The sequence below is a fragment of the Thamnophis elegans genome, chromosome 2, assembly GCF_009769535.1.
Source record: "Thamnophis elegans isolate rThaEle1 chromosome 2, rThaEle1.pri, whole genome shotgun sequence".
Classification (NCBI taxonomy): domain Eukaryota; kingdom Metazoa; phylum Chordata; class Lepidosauria; order Squamata; family Colubridae; genus Thamnophis; species Thamnophis elegans.
In genome coordinates this window covers 48,977,317-48,999,739 of record NC_045542.1, presented here as the reverse complement: position 1 = coordinate 48,999,739, position 22,423 = coordinate 48,977,317, and the positions used below count along the sequence as shown (strand labels likewise).

Genomic DNA, 22,423 nt, shown 5'->3' with positions numbered 1-22,423 from the left:
TTCCTGTTCTTAATCTCCCAGGACTTAAAATGGACACTTAATATTAGAACCATCATTAAAGAGACACAAGAAGGAATGTTCTTCCTGCATCAGCTCAGAAAGTTGATACTGCCCCAGGAGCTGCTGGTAGTTTTACAGAGGAATTATTGAGTCTGTCATTTGTACTTCTATAATTGTCTGGTTTAATATAGCAACTAAACAGGACAGGTACAATGGATACATAAAGCTTGCAGAAAGAATAATTGCAACCGGCCTGCCTTCCATAGAAAATCTGTGTATTGAACTGTTCAGGAGGGCTTAGAAAGTATTGAGAGACCCCCCCCCACACCACACACATCCTGGACATAAACTATTTCAATTCCTCCCCTTGGGATGGTGCTACAAGAAATTCCATGCGCAAACAACTAGACAGGGATACTTTTTCCCCTCGCACCATCAATTGGCTGAACACCTATTCTCAAAGTGCTGTCCAATGTTTATGTATACATTTACCTTTGTAGTATGGCTGCAGTATTATCATTTATCCTTATTATCTTCTTTATTCACCCCTCTTCAGAGGTGGTATTCAGCAGGTTCTGACCAGTTCTGAAGAACCAGTAGTGGAAATTTTGAGTAGTTTGGAGAACCGGTAAATAGCACCTCTGACTGGCCCCACCCCCATCTATTCTCTGCCTCCCGAGTCCCAGCTGATTGGGAGGGAATGGGGAGTTTGCAGTATCCTTCCCCTGGCATGGGGCGGGAGATTTTACAGTATCCCTCCCCTGCCATGCCCACCATGCCACACCCGCCATTCCCACAGAACTGGAGTAAAAAAATTTGAATCCCACTACTGCCCTCTATTTGGATGATGATGATGATTCTATTGCTTTGCATGTACACTTGAGAGCTTCTTCACTGGAGACAAATTCTTTGTGTCTGATCACACTTAGCCAAATAAGAATTCTAATTTTAATCCTATTCTAAATTAAGTAAATACAATCATTCTCCTTCCTTTGATCTTGTAACATCTTATATTAAATTGTGTTTTTTCCTTTGCCATCCGTATATAGTGGTGTATGTGTGTGTGTGTGTGTGTGTTGTAGTTTCTTCCATCTTAATATATCTTTTTTATTGAACAGCAATTCTCAAAACCTGACAAAGCGATGTTTCAGCTACAAAATACTATTTCAATAGTCTTAGGTAATATATTTTCTAATTACTATAAAATATTTTGAAAGAACATTTGTACTTTTAAAAAACACGTCATTAGTAGTACAAAATATAACTATTTTGAATATACCTATTTATAGTAAGTTAATGCTGCTGTTTTAGCAACAAAAATAAAAATAGTTAATCAAGTTAGGAATTAATACCCAGGTAACAATATTTACAAAATATCAGCAAAATCAATGATGTGCCTGCCTGTCCTTATCGTTTTTCAAACTATAAGGACAAGTTTTCAAACTTGAAAACTTAATATAACCTAGTATTTTGGGTAAACAAAATTTAAGACACTCATAATTTTAACCCAATATTGATAAATAATTGGAACAGAAATAAAGAAAGGAAAAGACTATAATTGTTGTCACCAAAGGTGAAGATTTATTAGGGTTGCATTTGGGTTTTACATCTGTGAGTGATATGTACTGTATATTGTATACACAGTGTATATGGTAGTTAGTTCTGCTATTATTGTATTTTCTCCACTTCTCAATTAAATATTGTTGGAATTCTATCCTTCTTCCAATGTTGAACAAAATTTATTCTCACTTCTTAAGTATGTATTTTATTAAATTATGTTTTTCTTGAGATCATAATAAGAAAATTTGTGATTTCATTTCAAATTTAAATTCTAAGATTTTCTGCAATACACTATTTTAATGTCTTTACAGTACTTTTGAGATTTTTTTTACATTGGCCACCACATATGATAAAATGTTCTTTCTGTTTCACAATCTAACAATTATTATTGTAAGATTCTGTTAATATGGTTTGAGCCTTATGTTCAAATTCAAAGCTTTATGTGGAAATATTTGTTTAAAACTCAACAATCATTTAAAGACAATATCCACATTAGCACTATATTAAATACACGAGATGAATTAACCAACATTTACCCCAAACTTACTAATCACAACCTGGGGATCTTCATGCCAGAAAAATCCAGGAATGTTAATTTGAAATGTAGGGAAGCTAAAGTGTGGAAATTGTCCTACTTCTGCAGTATTTTTTTCTTCTTAGTCTTCATCGATGTATGGAGGAATAAAATACAGACCCAAAGAAAACAGGGAAAGATTGCTTTCTTCCCAACCCATTTTCAGGGTGTTTGATCCTAAATGAACTATTTTAATCTATCATTACAGTCATAACTGTTGATATTAGGCTACTGAGGCACTAGCCAAAATATCTGCTGTTGCTTGCTGGTACTAATACTGACTTCAATTCCCTGAGTTGAGTGGCATCAAACTAAATGGTTACCTTCCCATAGGTACAACCAGACTAGTTGGGCATTTATGCAGTGATGTCCCAAAGCACATATTTCTTTTGTTTTAAAGCAAAATTTAAAAAAATATCACTCGAAACTTTTAGCACACTGAAATAGTTTCAATAGAACGGAACATACTTCCTGAGTTCACAAGGCCATTACACTTTCCACTTTCACTCTCTGTAGCTTTGCATGCTTCACTGAGTTAGCTCAGTGTTAGACTCAAGCAATTTTGATTTAGAATGGTTTTCATCACTTGCTTTAATAAAAGGGTAGTGATATTGTTTTATGGGAAAAGGTAATTTCTTAAACTTTATTTTTTGTTAATTTTATTAACTGATGGGCTGATGGTGAAATAAATTATACGAAGTTACCATGGCTTGTGAGATATTGTGGAATACTGCTTGCTTAAGAGCAGCTATTTATGTTAGAAATTAAAAATCAATACTTACATTCAGCCTTGAATTCCTACTTAAATACAACACTACAGTTTCGCAATTATTAGTTAAAACTAGAAAGATTTTAATAATAGAATGTGACCTATTCACAATGCTAGAAAAGAGAGTTATATGCAAATTATGGCTGCTAATAGCTTTTTCCTGTTACAAAGTTTAGGTTGTTGACATAACAGCATGAATAAGTTACAATGAGATACATTTATACCTGTATTGTAATAAAACAGTAAGACCCTTTTTCATTATAAAATTGCTTAATTGACTAAAATCTCATTTAATTAACTGGACTATTTTCTTATATTGAAAAGTTATAGGTCCATTCACTTACGATTAAACTAGACAGTACTGAAGTCAGTCACTCTGAATGTAGATTAACATGGTTAACATCAGCTTTACCTCATCATTGTTATTCTACACATAAAATTGTTTTGCGTTGTTCAAAAATGTGTCATAGTTTTGCCTTCAAAGGATTTTTTTATTGTCAAATTATTCCAGCCACAAATTATAGATTTAAACAAACTAGAGAAAATCATGATTCAAGTAACTGACTACAGCCAAGTTTCATACTGTAATTATTACTGTACACATTTCTGTAAATGACAGTACAAATCAGATTACTATAACATAATTTATAATTTAATAGAAGAGTTTTTAATGATAAAGAAGGCTGTTTTCATCTGTAACAGTTTACAAATGATAAAAATTAACTTAGCCAAATTTAAAAGCATTTGTGTGCATATTGCACAAATGTTTCACATCTGTGGTTGTTGCAATCTTCAGAGTTGTCAGTTGACCGTTGTAGTTAAACTGTTTGCTTTAAAAAAAAACATGTTTTATTAACAGTTATTGCAATACCACATGCAAACTGTTAATTTCACCATCTCATGAGCCACATAAGTATTGAACTATCTTATATAGTTGTGTCTAATATATATAATTTTACAGGAACAGAATTTGAAAAGCCAGAATGTTCACAAATAATTTATAGTTACCCTGAACAGAATAGTCTCTTGAGACCAAAAGCTAAAATATGCCTGGATTTGGTAACAGTGCCTGAATTCACACTGGAATAAACTATAAAACTGTTGGGGTTTTTTTTGAATTTGTACAATGTGTGAACCAACTCAGGAATGGCTTAACAGTAGATACAAAACAATTATGGCCTATTCACAAAACTATGATTACTTTACATTTAAGTACTAATAAATAGTTTATGTTTAGAATACAATATGCAATCTAGCCAATGTGACAAAATCAGCTACCAGTTTTATACTGGTTTCATACTACATCATTGGAGCACCTTTGTATATGCAATTAAAAAAAAAAACAACCAGAAGGCAGCAATGTCAATTCACTGCTATTTGCAAATTAAAGGGTCACTTTATTTTACTAAGGTAGGAATTAAACAGCACTCAGGATAGGTTTTTGCATTTAATATGTAGGCCTATTTCTTATATTGGGGTGGCCTGGTGACTCAGAGGTTGACACTAGACTGTTAGCTGGAAAAGCTGGCAGCCTTGGTTTGAGAGCCAAGCACCATACAACAGGTGAGCTACTGCCAACCTAGCAGTTTGAAAGCATGCAAATAGGTACCATTTTGATGGGAAAGTAATGACCATGGCAATGGGCCTTGAAATGGAGATGAGCACCACTCCCAGTTGGCAATGACTAAGGAAGCAAAATCCACAGGGATTTCTTTACCTTTACCTATTTCTTATTCATATTTTAAATGGAACACAACACTCCAGTGTCACATATTAATCATTTTTATTTTTATGCAAGATAGAAAAGGATTGTACTGATTTGAAAAATTTTCATAATAGCCAAATACTGTTTCTGCTCATTCCTTTTATTAGTTTGTTAACCATTTTGATTTGTACAGCTCTATTCTGCATGTATTTGAAAAGTACCATACACAAATGGTTGGAGAACGCTAATTCTTTTTAGGCCACCCACTAAAATGGTTAATACGCTAATATTTTCCTTTTCCTGGAAGGCGAGACTTTTGAAGACTTTACCTAAGAAGCAGAGAAAAGACCCCTCTAACTTCAGCCTACATTCTTTATCCCAGGCAACTGCATTACCAAGTATCCTCGACCTCCCTCTCCACCTGTAGTTTTCCAACCAGCCGTTACCCACTCGTACATTTTATCTTTATAGGCAATTTACACAACATTGATCCACACAAATTCCTATTTCCCACCACTCAGCCAATTCCTTTCCTTTCTTCCCACCTTCTAAAATCTAAGCGAAATCTCAAACAGAAAACGCCTACATGTGTTCGATTTCTTCTGACCCGGAAATACTTATGGGGTTATTATTCCGGCCGTTTTATAAAACGCGGCCCAGTCAGAATCAACACGAACGAGTTCCTTCCAATACGCATGCGCACTACAAAACGGGCAGCCTTCCTAGATGCCACGTTCCAAAGGCGAGAGGTGAAATGCAATAGAGGAAGAGGTAGACTCTGTGTAAGCTTCACCAAGCAACCAATCAAAGGCGGTTCGAACAATGGCACGAGAGCGGCGCTAGTACCCAATGGAAGCCAACTAAGAAGTCTGACAAGCCAATCTCCCAGTTGGCCGGAACGCAGAAAACTCTCCGGGTTGTCCGGTGGGAAGGAACTGTGACGTTGGGTTTCTTGGCGGCCAATCACGAAATGAGGCGGCCCCGGGGCTCGACGCCAAGTCAATGAGAAGTAACTCGGAGGAGGCGGAAGTGGCCAATAGGCGGTAGCCCTCGGCGGGGCAAGGGCGGGTTTATAAGTGGGAGGCGGGTTCGGGCGTCCTCTTTCGCGGTGCTTTCTTGTTGCTCGGGTCTCTTTGCCTGGAGATCCCGTCGCTGTCGTCGCTTTCCCCTGCCGCCATGAAACTCCTCCGTTTTTTCGCTCCGGTGCTGTGCTTCTGTGGCTGGGCCAAGCTTCCCTCGCCGCCGACCTGGAGGAAGAAGAGGGCGTGCTGGTGCTGAAGTCCGCCAACTTCGAGCAAGCGCTGGAGCCAATACACCAATATCCTGGTGGATGTTCTGTGAGTGGGGAAGGGGCGTGGGCGGCGGAGCGCGGCGCTGGGGGGTGGTGGGGCGTGAGGGGTCCCCCAGCAGAGCCTTCCGTGGCTTTGGGCCGAAGGCGGCGTTAGCCCTCCCCCCTTTCTCTCAGCTTGTCGATCAGAAAGGTCGTGGTTCGAATCCCTAGTACAGGTCTCCTGCGTGAGCAGGGGGGTTGGACTAGATGACCTCCAAGGTCCCTTCCAACTCTGTCATTGTTTTACTGGAAGAGGCTCCGGTGGCTTTCCGCGGGGTGTACTCTTCCGAGGCTCTCGGCCGCGGACGCTGCAAACGGGTTTTGCGCTGATTCTGGCCTTTTAAAAACTGCCCCCAAGGCGCCGGCTTAGTGTTTAGCTTACAAATATCCTGGCAACCTTGACTGTGGGTGACTGGCTGGCTTTGCACGCACCAGGTGAAGATCAATGGGCTTTCCCAGAGCGGAGAGAAGGTAGTAAGGCCTGCCGCGAAGTACTACCGTATAGGAGGAAAGTGCGTGGAAAGAGAAAAGGGGTGTGCCGCTTAAGGGAAGGCGTTGAAAGTGAAGCGTCAGGCGTTGCCCGTGGTGGTTGTGTGTTTCCCCGCAGAACCTTTCTATGCTGTTGACGGATAGGAAAAAAAATTAAAGAATTAGCAGTAACACGAAATATACGACAACAGAATGCCTTTTATAAAGAGAATTACAAATTCTGGTTTAAAGTGTCTAGAGCAGTGGTTCCCAATCTTTTTTTTGGCCATGCCCCACCTAAACATCTTTAAAATCCTGATGCATCCCCTGCACCCTATAATTCTTACTTACTCAAAAAGTGAACTCTACTCACGTGGAGGAGGCTTAAAAGACCATTAAGAAGGTTTAAACAAGGTTCAAATTGCCCCCCCATGTGGGCCACAGTTGGGAACAGCTGGTCTATAGATAGCATTTCCCCCCTAATTTTCTTAGTACTGTCTTAGTTGCAAGAAAACTGTCCTTTCTTGCTGCTCTAAGCCCACGTTTTAATTTTGTGGACGTGACTCTCCACATGTAGAAGGCGTGAGGCATGGTGTAAGTCCTAACTCACTCATGCTCATTTCCTTCATAAAATAGTTGCACTTTTGCTGCTTACATTTGAAAGGGGCGGGGGAGTAAAGCATCCTACTTCCCCCTTCACTATTAACTAAAGTTCACAGTAGTGTTAAAAAGCCTAGGTTTTCAAGTATTTGTCACCGTCAATGATTTCTGAAGTACTTTAATGTTGGCACACAGCTTTAGCAGGAATTGTTTACAATGTGAGAGCTAGGATACCAAGCATTTTGTATGAAGAGTCTGTTATGGCATTTTAAAGTTGAATGATGTACCTCAACATTTCTTTTTGGAATTGTTTTTAAGGGCAATTTTCCTGTGTTTTCTAGTATTTCAATGTTCTTTTCCACAGATGCACCGTGGTGTGGTCACTGTAAAGCTTTGGCACCTGAATATGTGAAAGCAGCAGCAAAATTGAAGAGTGAAAACTCTGAAATCAGATTGGCTAAGGTAGATGCTACAGAAGAATCTGAACTTGCCCAGCAATTTGGTGTTCGAGGTTATCCTACTATCAAATTCTTCAAGAATGGAGATAAGTCTTCTCCCAAAGAATAACACAGGTGAGAGTACCATGAAGCTGTTAAAGAATTGTAATTTTCCTTAGAGGACTAACTGGACAATAGAACCAAAGATAACTGGGTTTTCTACAGGAGGATACCTAATAAACATTTGTTGCATCAGAAAAACTATATGATGCTTTAGATTTAGATATCTTTAGATCTAAGATTTGAATGCTTTAGATTTTAGATATCTTTTTCCAGGATCATGAGCTTACTCCTGGGAATAGAAACATCCAAGTATAAAGAGTTGTAAATATTCTGTTTATTCCAAAGATCATTTTTATTATTGAATCTGAAGGATTACAGTGCGATAGTTTAAACAGTGTTAGAGATTGGCTTTTAGTTTAATTTTTTCATATCAGACATTGGTCAGAAAGCCCCATCAAAAGCATGCTACTGTAACTTTTATACCCTTTGTCCTTGCATGTTGAGCTGTCCAAATTTTGTCCATTAGTCATCATCTTTACTATAATTAGTACATCTATAATTACTATCTTTTGTAGATGCTACAGGAGACTTATGCAGCTGTTTTGGGCCTCTTGTTATACTTTTGCTTGATCACATCGGACTTGCTATTTACAAAACTTTTGCTTCTAAAATGTTTTATGTTTGGCTTTGTGTAATTAAACAAAGCATAGTCCTTTATATATAATTACACTTAAAGTTAGTAACTCTATTGAATGTGATGGTGACATAGCTGTAAAATGTTACCTATTACACTTGCTATATAGTGGCAGTGTGGTTTGCTATTAAATTTGTAATAGGTGTTCCCTAGAAACAGAATTTCAATCACAGGTTCCCTAAGAAATAGTTGTCAAAATATTTGGCCTCTGAAACAAAGATTTTGAATTTGGGGCTTATAGGCAGCAAATATGGTATTCATTTAACTAGACTTATATGTTGTTCCAATATTCAACCAACCCTGACTTGAACAAGATTAAATCATTAGAAACAGCAAACCATATTTAAAATGTCAGCACAGAAGTGTTTAAAATACAGGTCACCTGGATGTGACTTATGACCACAATTGAGCCCAAATTTTCTGTTGCTAAGAGAGGCCTTTGTTAACTGAGTTTTGCCCCATTTTATGACCTTTCTGGTCATGTTAAGTGAATCATTGAAATTAAGTTAGTAAAATGGTTATTTAATGAATTTTGCTTCCCCATTGACTTTGCTTGTCAGAAGGTTGCAAAAGGTGGTCACATGACCCCAGAACATATTCCAACAGTCATAACTATGAATCAGTTGCCAAGCATCTGAATTTGATCATGTGACCATGGGGATGCTGCAACAGTTGTAGATATGAAAAATGATAAGTCACTTTTTCAGTGTCATTGTAACTTTGATCACTAAGCAAACTGTTGAGGACTACCTGTAAAAATATTTCTATGTTGACACTTTCACAGGTATTTCAAGCCTGGTAAATACATTAATCTCGACTTGTGCCCCTTCATAATCTTGTCTAACATGGTTGTGAATCATCACTGTGGGTGTGATACACAACACATATTGCAATTGTAGAGGGAGGAAAAGGCTGTAGGGAGTTTGATCATCATTTTTCTAAGCTGTTGTAAGAACACTAGAAGCACAAGACAAAAGAAATGTCATAATTTTAACTTATGAACAATAATGTGAGCTTGTTTTGCCTTGGGCTTTGAGCTTGCTTTTTCAGCTTAGGACTGGAATGGTGTGAATGATTTGAGAGCTGCTGAAATGTAGAAAGACTGGGTATAATTCCTATTCCTTCTGTGAAGTTAAGAACAAGGCACCTCTTTCTTACTATTTGGAGATGCTCCCAGTTAGTTACGAAATCTATCATGTTGTTGGCTGTAAGGGCTGAGTTGAAAGTATAGCATGAGCAAATTGTCTGAGAAAATTTTATTTCCTGCTACTGTAGTACACAGTTAGCACATCACTTGTCAGTCATTTACAAACCACAATTCCACAAGACAGTAAGATGAAGCCAATAATATTGTTTGGCTTCTAATTTATGAACGTAACTGTAGATTCATGTGTGCGTGCAGCTGACTTTGCAGGGTTGCACTAACTGAAATAAGAGTGCTGGCCTTATGCATTTTATAGCCATACATTGGTGGGGAAATCCCCAAGATCTCAGAATCATGACATTTGGAAAGGATCACTTTAGTTATCATGTCCTCAATGCAGGAATACAAATCAAAGATTTCCCAGTAGAGGGCTGTCCAGTCTTGCTTAAACAAATCCAGTGCTGGAGAATACACTTTTTCCAGGTGGCTTGTTTGCCTTAATGAGTGTGTGTTTTTCCTAGCATTGTACTGGAATCTTCCTTCCTGTGGTTAAATCTCCTGAGCTCTGGAGTAATAGAGAGCATGTTTTAGTTTTCTTTTGGGTTGCATTCTCCATATACATTTTTGTTTCCTGATGTAAAGTACAGATACAACCTGTGTTCTCTATGTGAGATGTACAACCCTGTGCTTTTGGGAGAAGTAATGTAGTTGATGCTTGGGTTAATCACATACACATGTAAGAATAAATTGTTACGGGCGAATAAATAGAAAACGATGTAGAAGATAAGGACGTAGTAGTCCCACCCAATTTTGGCTTTAGGACATACTACATAAAATGTGTCCCTTGACCAAGAATGAAGCACTTTGGTGGCCAGAAGCCACATGGAAATGGGGGTGGGTGGGATGGAAGGTTGAGCTGACAAGTCTATCACAGACCAGTGTTTGAAGAGAATATTGTAGCTCAGGGTTGAACTGTGGGGTTCTGGGTGCTCTCAAGCTTCAAGATGGGCAGAAATTCCAATCCAGACTTGGCATAATTTTCACTGTATTCCAGCACTTTAAAATATTTATTTTTTTTATATCCCACCTTTATGATTTGTACAAGTAAGTCCTATTTTGGCCTAAATTTTAAAGGATGTTCCTTGCTAGCTTTCAAAGATTTTGGTCATATAATGAGGAAAGAGTACTCCAATATCAAGTAGAATGCCCATAGCAAACAAGGTAAAGTAGCATCAAATGGTATACCTAGTAGACAGACAACTCCGTGCCTCAATAGCTGGACAGTGTGTAGTCTTCCAGCTTTTTTAATGATAAAGATACTACTTTGCTGTTCTTACTGAGTGGAGAAAGTAGATGAAGCATTTTCTAATAGTGCCTCCTAATTCTTAGCTTTCTTTTTAAAAAGTGGCATTATACCACTGTAAAATGCCTAGACTGTTTCAATAGTAAGGATTCTGTCACAACTACAGTAATCAGCTTACATTACAGTACCCCAGTATAGAAACTTTTAATTGTTTCTTCTTTAGAGCATTTAGGGTTTGGTTTAAGATAAGTGAAGATTACAGTGGGGGTATAGGAGCACACAAGTAGAACTTAGCCTTGTTAGCCTTGGGGGAGTGAAGCTTTATTCTGTATGTAGACTTCAAAGACAAAAGAAGGTACGATGCCTGATAAGTAAGTTTTTCCTCTAATCTAGCTGGCAGAGAAGCAGATGACATTCTAAATTGGTTAAAGAAACGGACAGGACCTGCAGCCACTACCCTGGCAGATGTAGCTGCTGCGGAAGAGCTAGTGGAATCCAGTGAAGTTGCTGTGATTGGATTCTTTAAGGTATTTTTTTCATTCATACATTAGGGTGAAGGATTTTATTAAAGACAATGGCAGAATTCCTGGGATAGAGGAAGAGAATGACAGCATAACGGAAACACAAACTAATCAGTTGCAGAGCTATTAGGCAATAAACAGTTTGGAATTTGGCCTTGTCGTCAAATCTGTATATGCAGATATGTGGTTACTTCTGCTTGAGTTTTCTTGTAAGCCTGTTTGCCGCCTTAGGGGAAAATATGGTGCCTAACTACTATTTTTTGGCTACTTGTAGTTTTGAGATGATAGCCTTTGCAGTATGCACTAAATCATGATATAATGGGTGACTATACTATTGAAATAATGATGCAGGGTTTTTTGTTTGTTTTGTTTTGTTTTAAATGTAGGATGCAGAATCTGATGTGGCCAAAGAGTTTCTGTTGGCAGCAGAGGCCATCGATGACATTCCTTTTGGGATCACTTCCAACAGTGATTTATTTGCCAAATATCAGCTAAAAAAGATGGAATTGCTCTTTTTAAGAAGGTGAGTGGTGACTATGAGGAAAAGAAATCCTGATTGCTCTGTATATATTAGTCTGCCTGCTTTCCACTGCTCTAGAAACAAGCAAAAAGTCCTGTCAGTCACAGCACATATTGGACAAATATTTGCATAATCTGTTTTGACATATTTTTTTTATTCATTCACTATATGCTACCAAATTCTTCCATTTTGAGCCAAACGTTTGAAATTAATAAGGGTTCAGCAAAAGTTTTGTGAAGGAGTTTGATTATAATGACTCTAAAATCTTTTGCCATATCAGGTTCTTCAGTTAAGTAGCATATTTTTTTCTGTCCTGCATCAATCGCAAAATAATATTCCCCTCTCAGTAGAGAATCAGTTGGATCAGTAGAAACCAGGAATCAGAATATTTCTCAATTCAAATTTTTAAAGTCAACGTAACTGATTTTTCAACTGTCTGTAAAACGCTTCACTCTTCTTCAGCCTAGTCCTCTTCCGGTGTGTCGGACTGAAGCTCACAGGGGTGACCAGTGGTTTTAAACCTGGGAATTTAAGTGTAACACATCCAGACTACAACATCGTTGAGGAAAGCCTCCTTGCTTATTCATGCCTAGTGGGTTTTTCCCCTCTCAAATCTTTTGATTCCTCATCACTGTTTTTAAGAGAGTTCATATAATCAAATCGGGGTATGCAAACCTAGACCGTAGGGGGCAGTAAAAGCAGAAGCGCCCAGCCTTTGAAGGGAGAACATCCATCCCCCAATAAGGCTGTAATCCACTGTTGGCTTCCCTTCCCCTCTCAAGTGCTTGGAAAGGTTATGAGAAAAAAGGTCAACAGTGGATGTTACTCTGCAATAAGAGACTTCCTGGTGCTAGAGCTGTACATCTGTTCCTTTGTAGCTAACAATAGCCCCGCAGGAGTTCATTGTCTCTGAATAAGCTGCTCTCTGTTTAGGGGCTTAATAGTATGCAATTCTGCCTCTTAATGGTTCTGTGGATGGATACATTGTCCAAATCAAGCAAGCCCTATAATTTCACCCTCTCTAAAACAGGAGTATCTAACATCTAAAGTGCTGAGATCTAAAGCATTCAGTTGTTACCTTTCAATTTTTTTTAGGAATAATGATGAGGTGGGCAGATCTTTTTCAGAAATATTACATTGAGAATTGGGCTTCTTAATGTATTCAAGTTTCCCTTTGCTTGCTGCTTTAATCCACTTGGGTGGTAAGATGAGAACTTTGGTTGAGTTTCTACCCTGGGAGGTTTTAAGCATTTTGTGTCATGCTTGCAATGTGAAATGTGCTACCTTGGGTTAGAGTGTTCAATAGCTACATGCTCTTTACAGTTTAAAATAATCTGCCAGTGAAAAGTGAATTATTGGGCACTTCACGTTTACTGCATAATTTAGCAAGCAAAGATCACACACTATTATTTATTGCCCTTCTCCTTTCCTCAAGCTTTTGGCAGTTGTTTTCTATCACCTTCCACTGCACATGTGTTTGCAGTGTCACGCAGCCTAGAAACCTCAATGAATACTGAGGCTCTTTAGAAACTAGATACTGCATTAAGAGAGAGCATATTTCTGTATCACTATGGCATATAGTAGACCCACTCTTGCATTATTGTTTACTAAATTCTTGCATGACTATGTATTTTGTCCATTTACTGGATGTAAACAAAATTCTTGTATATTTTTCCAGTTTGATGAAGGTCGTAACAATTTTGAGGGGGAAATAACAAAAGACAACCTGCTGAATTTCATCAAATCAAACCAGCTACCCTTGGTGATTGAATTTACCGAACAGGTAAGAAATAGATCAAAAGTTTTACATGTTCTGAGTGATATATAATGTTGTTTATTTGGTCTGCAGCTTAGATCTATGGCAGGACAAATGGTAGTGAATCCTACAGGCTAGAGGGAGGAGGAGGTGGAATGGTCAGGAAAATTAAACTTGGAATTCCACATAATGTAATTGCCTTTAATAATACAACTGTTCCTCTTCCAGACTGCACCTAAAATTTTTGGCGGAGAGATTAAGACACACATCCTGTTGTTCTTGCCTAAGAGTGTTGATGAATATGAGGGTAAACTGGATAACTTCAAAAAAGCAGCTGAAGGCTTCAAAGGAAAGGTAAATAAAGAAACTTGCTAAATAATTATTTGCTCCTAAGCAAACTTTCGTATAGTTTATTACACACTCCCTTTCTCATATGGTTACACATCGCCAAGAATTAAAATCATAAGACCAGATTGTTGGGGCAATATTGCTGACTATTAGCTGCTTAGAGAGGGCTATAAAGCACTATAAAGCGGTATATAAGTCTAGTGCTACTGCTATTTTTATTTTGCTGTTTAAAGGTTGATTCTTCTTTATATAAATCCCAGAAAATTTATGATAGTAGTATAAACCCATTGTAATAAAGTAAATGCAGCTCATTATAAAGAAGCAGGAATTGTAGCTGGAGAAAGTCAACAAAAATGTGTTTTAAAAGAGCCGTGGTGGCGCAGTGGTTAGAATACAGTACTGCGGGCTGCTTCTGCTGACTGCCGGATGCCTGCAGTTTGGCAGTTCGAATCTCGCCAGGCTCAAGGTTGACTCATCCATCATCTTTCTGAAGTTGGTAAAATGAGGACCTGGGTTGTTGGGGGCAATATGTTGACTCTATAAACCCCTCAGAGGGCTGTAAAGCACGATGAAGCAGTATATGTGTAAGTGCTATTGCTAGGCCTGACATTGTGCAAGGAAATCATTCCACAGGAATTTTGCCTCTCTAGAATGTCCATTCTGCTTTGTTATACAGTGTTGTAACATTATCTTAAAGATCATCTGGCATTCTGGCTTTCACATGTTGTGTATGGGTAGGCAGCCTGGTATCACTATTTTGCTGCTTTCATAATCAGCATGGCCATTGGCAAGCTATTCGCAGGGTTTCTACTCCAAAACAGCTAGAGGTTACAGCAGTGGTGGGTTCCTACCGGTTTGGCAGAACCAGTGGTGGTTTGGCAGCCTAGGTTGTTGGAACCAGCAGCGACCCAGGCCTGCCACACCCCCAAACTGGTTCTTTAGGCACTGCCGTAGGCACCACCATCTTGTTTTTTGCTTCTGCGCATGCAGAGAGCAATTTTACTGCACTGCGCATGCATCAAGTGCATGTGCACAGCATGGCCATGAGTGAACCGGCAGTAGTGGCTGCTGGAATCCTCCTTTGGGTTACAGGGTTGCTTATTCCAGGTTTAAGATTACTAGTAATGTTTAGAATTGTATATGAAGTGCAAGAGGAGTTAGAGGGATGGGATAGATCTTGGGGAAATCTTAATTCAGGGTATTCTTCTGTCCCAAATGCTTTTGTCTAATACATACACTGTCCTGTTTTCCCTCCTCTTCCCCAAGATCTTGTTCATTTACATCGACAGCGACCATAGTGACAACCAGAGGATCTTGGAGTTCTTTGGCCTCAAAAAGGAGGAATGCCCTGCCATACGCCTTATCACCCTGGAGGAAGAAATGACCAAGTACAAACCAGAATCTGATGACCTGAGCCCAGAGAATATTAGGGACTTCTGCCACAAGTTCTTGGACGGCAAAGTTAAGGTAATTGGGTTTTTAAATGGGGCTTTTGGAGCAGGTAGCCATGTGAGTTGATCCTAGTAGCACATGGAAATTGAGACCTGTCGTATGGCACGAACTTCTTAAATTCACCTTGCAGAGTAGTTTGAGATTACAGTATGCGAAGCTTTTGCTAGGAAATCCAAAGGGATTTATAAATCTGTGGACAGTGGAGCATTGTCCCGGGATTTACATGATCCCGCTGAGCTAGTAAAGTGAGCTGCATGAATTTGGGAACTGCTTTAGAGTGAGTGGTGCAGATCCAAGAATTACCTTTCTCAGCATGACAGAAGGAACGTGGCCTTGACCTCACATTGCACAAATCTTTAGAGGATGTCTATTTTAATCTGGGAAGGGAAGGGAAGCCTATTACCAAGATCCAGCAACTGTTTGATGTTTCTTACACAGCACATGTTATCCAGGGCTTCCCTTAAATCACCTCCTTTGCTCTTTCTCATTGTCATGCTTTTTTACTTCTATTTCTCCCCTTCATGGGTTCATAATGACGTAGTGGATCTGATTGCCTGGGGGAAAATGTTAGGAATTGCTAATGGAGCTAAAGATGAAAGAATGTTTTTTAATCAATAAAGATCAATTTATGATAGGGAAAGACATCTAAATAAAACAGTCTTTTGCTTTAGATGTGCTATTGAGACTTCTGGCAATTGGCTTCAGAATAGATAAGACGAGATATACAAGGATAATTATTTGGTTAAAAATATAGCTTTTGAATAAAAGACAAAAACAATATTTTCTATCTATGCATATTAAATATGTATACATAGTGGAGATAAACTAAAGATATATCTAGAATTAGGCAGTTATAATTGAAGTTTAAGGTCAATAGAATAATAACTTTAAAAAAATACTTAAGGGTATGTAAAATATATGACTTGAAAATTTTGACATGGTCATTTAAAGAGCTTTCCAACATAGTTGCCTTTGGTCCATCAGCTTTAGATAGTGTGGACATTGATCAAGAAAAATGGAAACACAGCCAAAATGTGGAAGGCTGGAGTATCAATCTCTTTGAAGTATGCTGTAAAAAACCTTACTTGAAACCAATTAGATCATCATAATCACTTCATTTTTATATCTCTGCTATGCACTTCCTATGTTTTATAACTTCAAGGGTATTGATTGGATAGTAACAGTTTAATATACACAGACCTACTCTATGCATCCTTCATGCAAGATAGGTTTTGGTCATGGGATGGGGATGTGACCTTGAAGGAGCAAATCTATATTAACCTGCCTTTTTATAGTCTGGCCTGCTAGTTGCTTTGCACTTTGGAGCTGTGGGTGTGAGGATTTCCTATTGACAGATTCCATGCAGTTGCTCTCACGTTGTTGCTTTTGTGTGTGTATTTCAGCCCCACCTGATGAGCCAAGAGATTTCTGATGACTGGGACAAGCAGCCTGTCAAAGTTCTGGTTGGAAAGAACTTTGAGGAGGTGGCTTTTGATGAAAATAAGAATGTCTTTGTGGAATTCTGTAAGTATTTTACCAATTGCAATGTATGCGTATACATACATGTTTATCTTGTTTGAAATTATATATGATTAATGAAAGGAAAGTTTCTTAGCAGGCAAATTAAAAAAAGGGGAGAGAGTTGTGGATGCTGAACAGCTGTCAAAATTCAAAATCATTTATCATCTTTTGGTTCGCAGATGCTCCTTGGTGTGGCCACTGCAAACAGTTAGCTCCCATTTGGGATAAACTTGGAGAAACCTACAAGGACCACGAAAACATCATTATTGCTAAGATGGACTCTACAGCGAATGAAGTTGAGGCTGTGAAGGTCCACAGTTTCCCCACCCTCAAGTATTTCCCTGCTGGCCCTGATAGAACGGTGAGAGCATTTGTATATTGAAACTTGACAGAGGGGGAAAATGGTTCCCCCAGCCTGCTTTGGGGTATGCTTGGGTGCATGTGTGCCTTGAGGTATAGGAAAAATAGTTTAATAGAGGATGGTGCTCTATTTTCCCTTGCAGCATTCATGGGGATCTAGTGGCTGGCTCCTCTTCGACTCATATGGGTGAAGGTGAATTTTCTAACCACCTCTCTTCTTACTTTCTTTTTAAAAAAAAATTTTTGGCTGTTCAGAAGTGAATCCTTCATCCACCAAGGCCCTAGGTTTGTGTCTTGGTAATAATTCTTATTACTTCGTTTTCTAGGTTCTTGATTACAGTGGAGAGAGGACATTGGAAGGTTTTAAGAAGTTCCTGGAAAGCGGTGGAAAAGATGGTGGTGTAGATGAGAATGTGAGTATTTTAGGATTATGATATTCTGCTCTGATTATATATATATATAATCAGAGCAGAATATATATATATTCGGCTCCTGGACACTGGTCAGATCCCTGAGGAAGTGGCAGTTCTATCCTGTAAATCTAGTTATAGCTTGCTTTGGCAGCAGAGAATGTTAGTTCCATAGCAACCTGTAAACAAAACACAGCTGGTAATATCCAGAATGAGCTGGGACGGCAGTAAGGGTGTTCAGAATATCTGCAATTCCATGTAGACTGAGGCCATGTAAAATGCAGGAGCCTATAAAGACATTTCCGTGTTCAGAAAAATGCTGAAAAAAACATTGTTTGCATTCCCCTCAGCCTTGGCCCAACAACCCATAGTTGTCCTGAGATTGAATCTTCAGTGAGCAGACAAAAGCCCCTCAGCAGGTGTGGATGTCCTCTTTCAGTCACAGAGTTATTGCTTTTAGCATGCATAACTAGAACTAGGCTTCATTGACAGAGATGCTACTAGCTCTGCTACTATGCTGCTATACTTTTGAGTCTTATTTAAAGGGTAAATATGAAAGGACAAAATCAGAAATGCTGTGAATTTTCCATTTATATTGGCAAGTGAGAATCTAGCAATTCGCCCATGGCATATTATATCTGACCAATAGAATTTCTGTACATAGTAGGTTCTATTGTGGTGATTTTAAGTTGCTTACTAGGGTTGGGGATGTAGGTATCTGTAATTATTATTAGAGCACATTCTTTACCATTCTTATTTTCTGATTTGGTTTGTTATCCACTGTTTTGAGTTCTTTACACCAGTGGCCCCCCCAGCCTTTTTGTAACCAAGGACTAGTTCCATGGAGAGAAGCTCTTCCGTGGACCTGAGGGGGTGTAGTTTCACGTGCTGCCTGCATCCTGCAGATAGAGCTTCACTTGTTTGCATAGCCCGGTTTCTGGCATGCTGCAGCCCAGTACCAATCTACAGAGCAGGGGTTGGGGACCCCTGCTTTACACCATTAGGGGAAATTAGGGGAGGGGAAATACTCAGTTCAACTCTTTTTTGATTGCTGTATGATTTGGAGGCACTATTCCCCGCATAGCACATAGCTAAGGTGAAGCAAAATACTGCCTCCGAGTTTCATTTCAGTTTAGCTTGCTCTTTTTCCCCCTCTTGAGTAGAAGTGCTTTATTAAAAATAGTAGTAATAATAATAATGGATAGCAACTTTCCCACATGCAAAAGCAGCTATAGATTGTATATATTACACAGAATTATTTATCATTCCTGTTCCTTGGCTTTTCTCAAAATGGCTACCCCAATTTCCAGTGAGCAACGATTAAATGGCTTAGTGATATAAGGAATGGTAAATAGACAGCACCATTTCATTTATTTGGTATTTGCTTTCAGAGGATTTGGGGAAAGGGATGAGGCTGGACCATGGAGCTTATAAAGTGTTGTTCAACTTTTCCACTTTAGCTTATTCTCCAGGAAACAGAGGAAAGGCTTTTCTGAAGATCAGTTGGCATAGCTGAAGGAGAACCACTAAACTAGTTAAAAATCACAGCGTTTTTGTTTTAGATCATCATCCCGCCCGTAGTGTTCCTTTCAACTAACTCAGTTTCCATGCTATCCTTGGCTGATCCAAGATATGCAAACATTTCCTTCCTTCCCAAGACTGATGCCTAAGTCAGGTTCTTTGCATCACCTCTGTCGTACTATAAGCAACTCAGGTGATCATACCTGGTGGCTTTAGGAGGTGGTAACAGTGGCAAAGAGCTTTGGGTTGCATCACTGAGGCAATATATTTTAAGAGTAAGTTTAGCTTACTCTTAACTGACCCGATGAATTTCAAAAAATTATAAACTATTATAATGTTATAAAATTATTTATAAGTTTCATTTAATCTGATAGATAATATTTCTGAAGACGTACAATTCTTAACCTTTGTTTTGTGAGACCCAATTCAAAACAAGATTAACTAAAAAAGTAAAGTTAGTAATTGGAAGTGTTAATTGGGTTATTATGTCCAAGATGGTGATGATCAGTGATTTAGATTAGATCAAAAAGTACTGACTACCAGGGTTTTTTTCCACGAATGGCTTGACTGAACAAAGGATTGGGTAGGATCAAAATTAGAAACAATTCTGTATGTGAAAACACAACGATCTCTGCTCTATTCTGGTAGAGAATCAATCTTGCGATTCAGGTATATGCAATGGAACTCTTCTTTAAACAAAAGGGAACATTTGTTTCTTTTTTCTGAGTTAACATTTTGTACCAGATGCTACTTGGTGACAAGTACTCCTCATTTCATTCTGCCCCATTTATTGACTTCACAGTTAGAATGGAGATGAAGAAATATCTTTATGACCAATCTTTGCCTTTCAGACCTTCAAGGTCTGTAAACCAAACGAAAGCTGAAGTGAGATAAGCAGCCATGGTTGCTCTTTGAGAAAACAACCCATAAGAAATAAACAAGAGAGTTATCATCAATATGATTGTTTGAACCCATTCTGTGAACAGGATTTTGTTCATTTGTGTGCATGCATCTTCAAGTCAGTATTGACTTCTGGTAACTGCCTGGACAAGTCCTTCTAGTTTTCTTGGCAAGATTTCAGGAATGACTTGCCATTGCCTGCTTCCTATGGCTGAGAGAAAGTGCCTGGCCCAAGGTTGCCCAGCTGGCTTCATGTCTGAAGTGGGAATATAACTCACACACTTCCTGCTTCTAGCCTAGTGCCTTAAGCACCATACCAGACTGGGTCTTCGTCTATTATCCAGAAATTTTAACCATTGATTATCATATCAAAGATGTTTATTATTTTTTAATAGTGTGGCATTATTGACTGGGTCAGATGTTTTAATCTAGTTTTCACTTTCCTTACTATAACTGGTGAGTCACATTCTTGAGTTTAGATGCAACAATCAACCTTTTTTTCTGGCTATAATATCTGTTTGGAGATCCTCTGTTTATTGATAGAACCTTACATCACATCTGGAGGATGACAGTTTAGTTATGTTTGGTACCCCTTTGTTATTTTTATTCATTCAAAGACTATAACTTTCCAGAAGATGTGGGAAACCTAACTGTACCCCACTGCCTTGAAATCCCTTCTTATCTGCTGTATGGAAATGCTTGTGGACAATGTGCTTTTGGCATTTTGTTACCCATTCTTTGGTTTTATGTGGTTTCTTGGAATGCATGGGATTTTCCTGGTCTTGCATGTTTTAGCAGAAGACCCATTACATTTCGAGCAGATCCTGAATTAACATATTGGTAAGGGCTCTGTAGCAACTGCTCTCACAATACTCTAGCTCTGTATTGCCTAGAGAATCAAACTAGAGACACAAGCATCTCCAAACAATTGACCAGTCCTTTCTTCATTGAAACAGGATCTGGAAGACCTAGAGGATGCAGAAGAGGAGCCAGATGTTGAAGAGGAAGAAGAAGCTGCAGGTCCAAAAGATGAACTGTAAACAAGTCCAATCTGCATATCCCCAGACACTATGCTGTGGCTGCCAACTCAAGCAAGTCAGCAAACAAATTCTAACCAGAAGACTGAAACTGGTTGGGAGTCCAAGGGAAATTAACCCATTCCTCTAACCTGTCAAACAAATCTAGTTTTATTCTATGCTGAAGAAGGATCTGATTAGTTGGCAAACTGCTGGGTCTTTTTTCTTGTCTTTTTTCTCTTCTTTCATTTGCAAACTGTGATGTACATTTCCTTAGACTATTGCGGCCTGGGTAGAAGCAGATTGAAACAATAATATGTCCTATTGCCTAACTAACTTGAGAATCTCATGAATAAGGCATCCTTAAACATTAATCACACTTTGTCTAAATGACATATGCTGCTGTTGACCCAGCAGGCTCTTGGTTATTTCCCAGCTTTTTTCCCTTATGCTTTACTGTTGTTTTTTTCTCTCACCCTGGACCATTCCAATGTGGAATAAATCACTAGGCTGACCAAGGGAATAAGTGGGGTATAGTAGGTCCTCTTAATTCATTGCATAGTCTCATGTCCTCTTCATATTGTACAATTGATTTCTGTCATCCAAAGATCTGGAAGGATAGGAAAGGGTTGCTGAGGAATGAGAGTCCAATTGCCTCCTTGCCTAAAGCAAAATCTAACTTGAGTTGCTATCTCACCTGCAATGAAACAAAAGCCTTGCTACCTACACATTATTTTGCAAATGGGTTTTCTGGGGACTTGGGAAATAACTTCTCTAAATGCAACAAAAAGGACACTTGATAACTAAGGAGTTTTGTGGGGATACTTGAGAGCCATGGAAAAGTCTGTATTACAAAGAGGATGATGTGTTTCAATGGAATTCATTTTAAGCATCCATGATGCTCAAGGATGGAACTCATTGGCCAAATAAAAGTTAATTTTAATACTCTTCTGACTCTTGCTCTTTTCTTTAAATTTGGAGGTTAGTTTAAGAAGGACTATAAATTAGGCAGACTGGAAAAGCTGAATTAAGGAATTTTTGCTAGTATTTGTTTGCATCATAGTTTCCATCTAGACAGAAATGTTAACCAGTCCTAGATTATATGGAGTACAAAAAAAGCATTTCTATAGAGGAAAATCTATGTACAAATATTCAAATTCAAGGAAATATATTCAAAATGGTTTCTTCTAAATGCTTGTTATTCAAACAGCAGGGGTGTGGTATCTGAATCAAACTGATAAAGAGTCAATACTTGGAAAATATAGGACATACATAAAGAGCAATACATTACACAACTTGGTGTCTTCAACAGTAAGAACCCATGCTAATTGCTCTAGGGCCATCACTCCACCAAATTCCTTTTGTGATAGTGTCTTAGAACTGTAATAGTCCAGGTTAAAATTAAACTAGGTGCAGCGTTTCAACTAATACATAAAAATATAGAATCAAAG

General features: G+C 38.5%; 1 protein-coding gene across 1 annotated transcript; it reads left to right on the top strand.

Annotated features, from left to right (window-relative positions):
- The first annotated feature begins 5,769 nt into the window (after positions 1–5,769).
- P4HB (prolyl 4-hydroxylase subunit beta) lies at positions 5,770–21,920 on the top strand. Its single transcript, XM_032212343.1, is given in 13 exon segments — positions 5,770–5,818; positions 5,821–5,940; positions 7,371–7,571; positions 11,035–11,174; positions 11,555–11,660; positions 11,663–11,691; positions 13,367–13,471; positions 13,673–13,798; positions 15,059–15,259; positions 16,648–16,768; positions 16,945–17,126; positions 17,452–17,538; positions 20,913–21,920. Coding segments are annotated over 13 exon segments (1,536 nt in total). The 5' UTR covers positions 5,770–5,784; the 3' UTR covers positions 20,997–21,920.
- Positions 21,921–22,423: the final 503 nt, after the last annotated feature.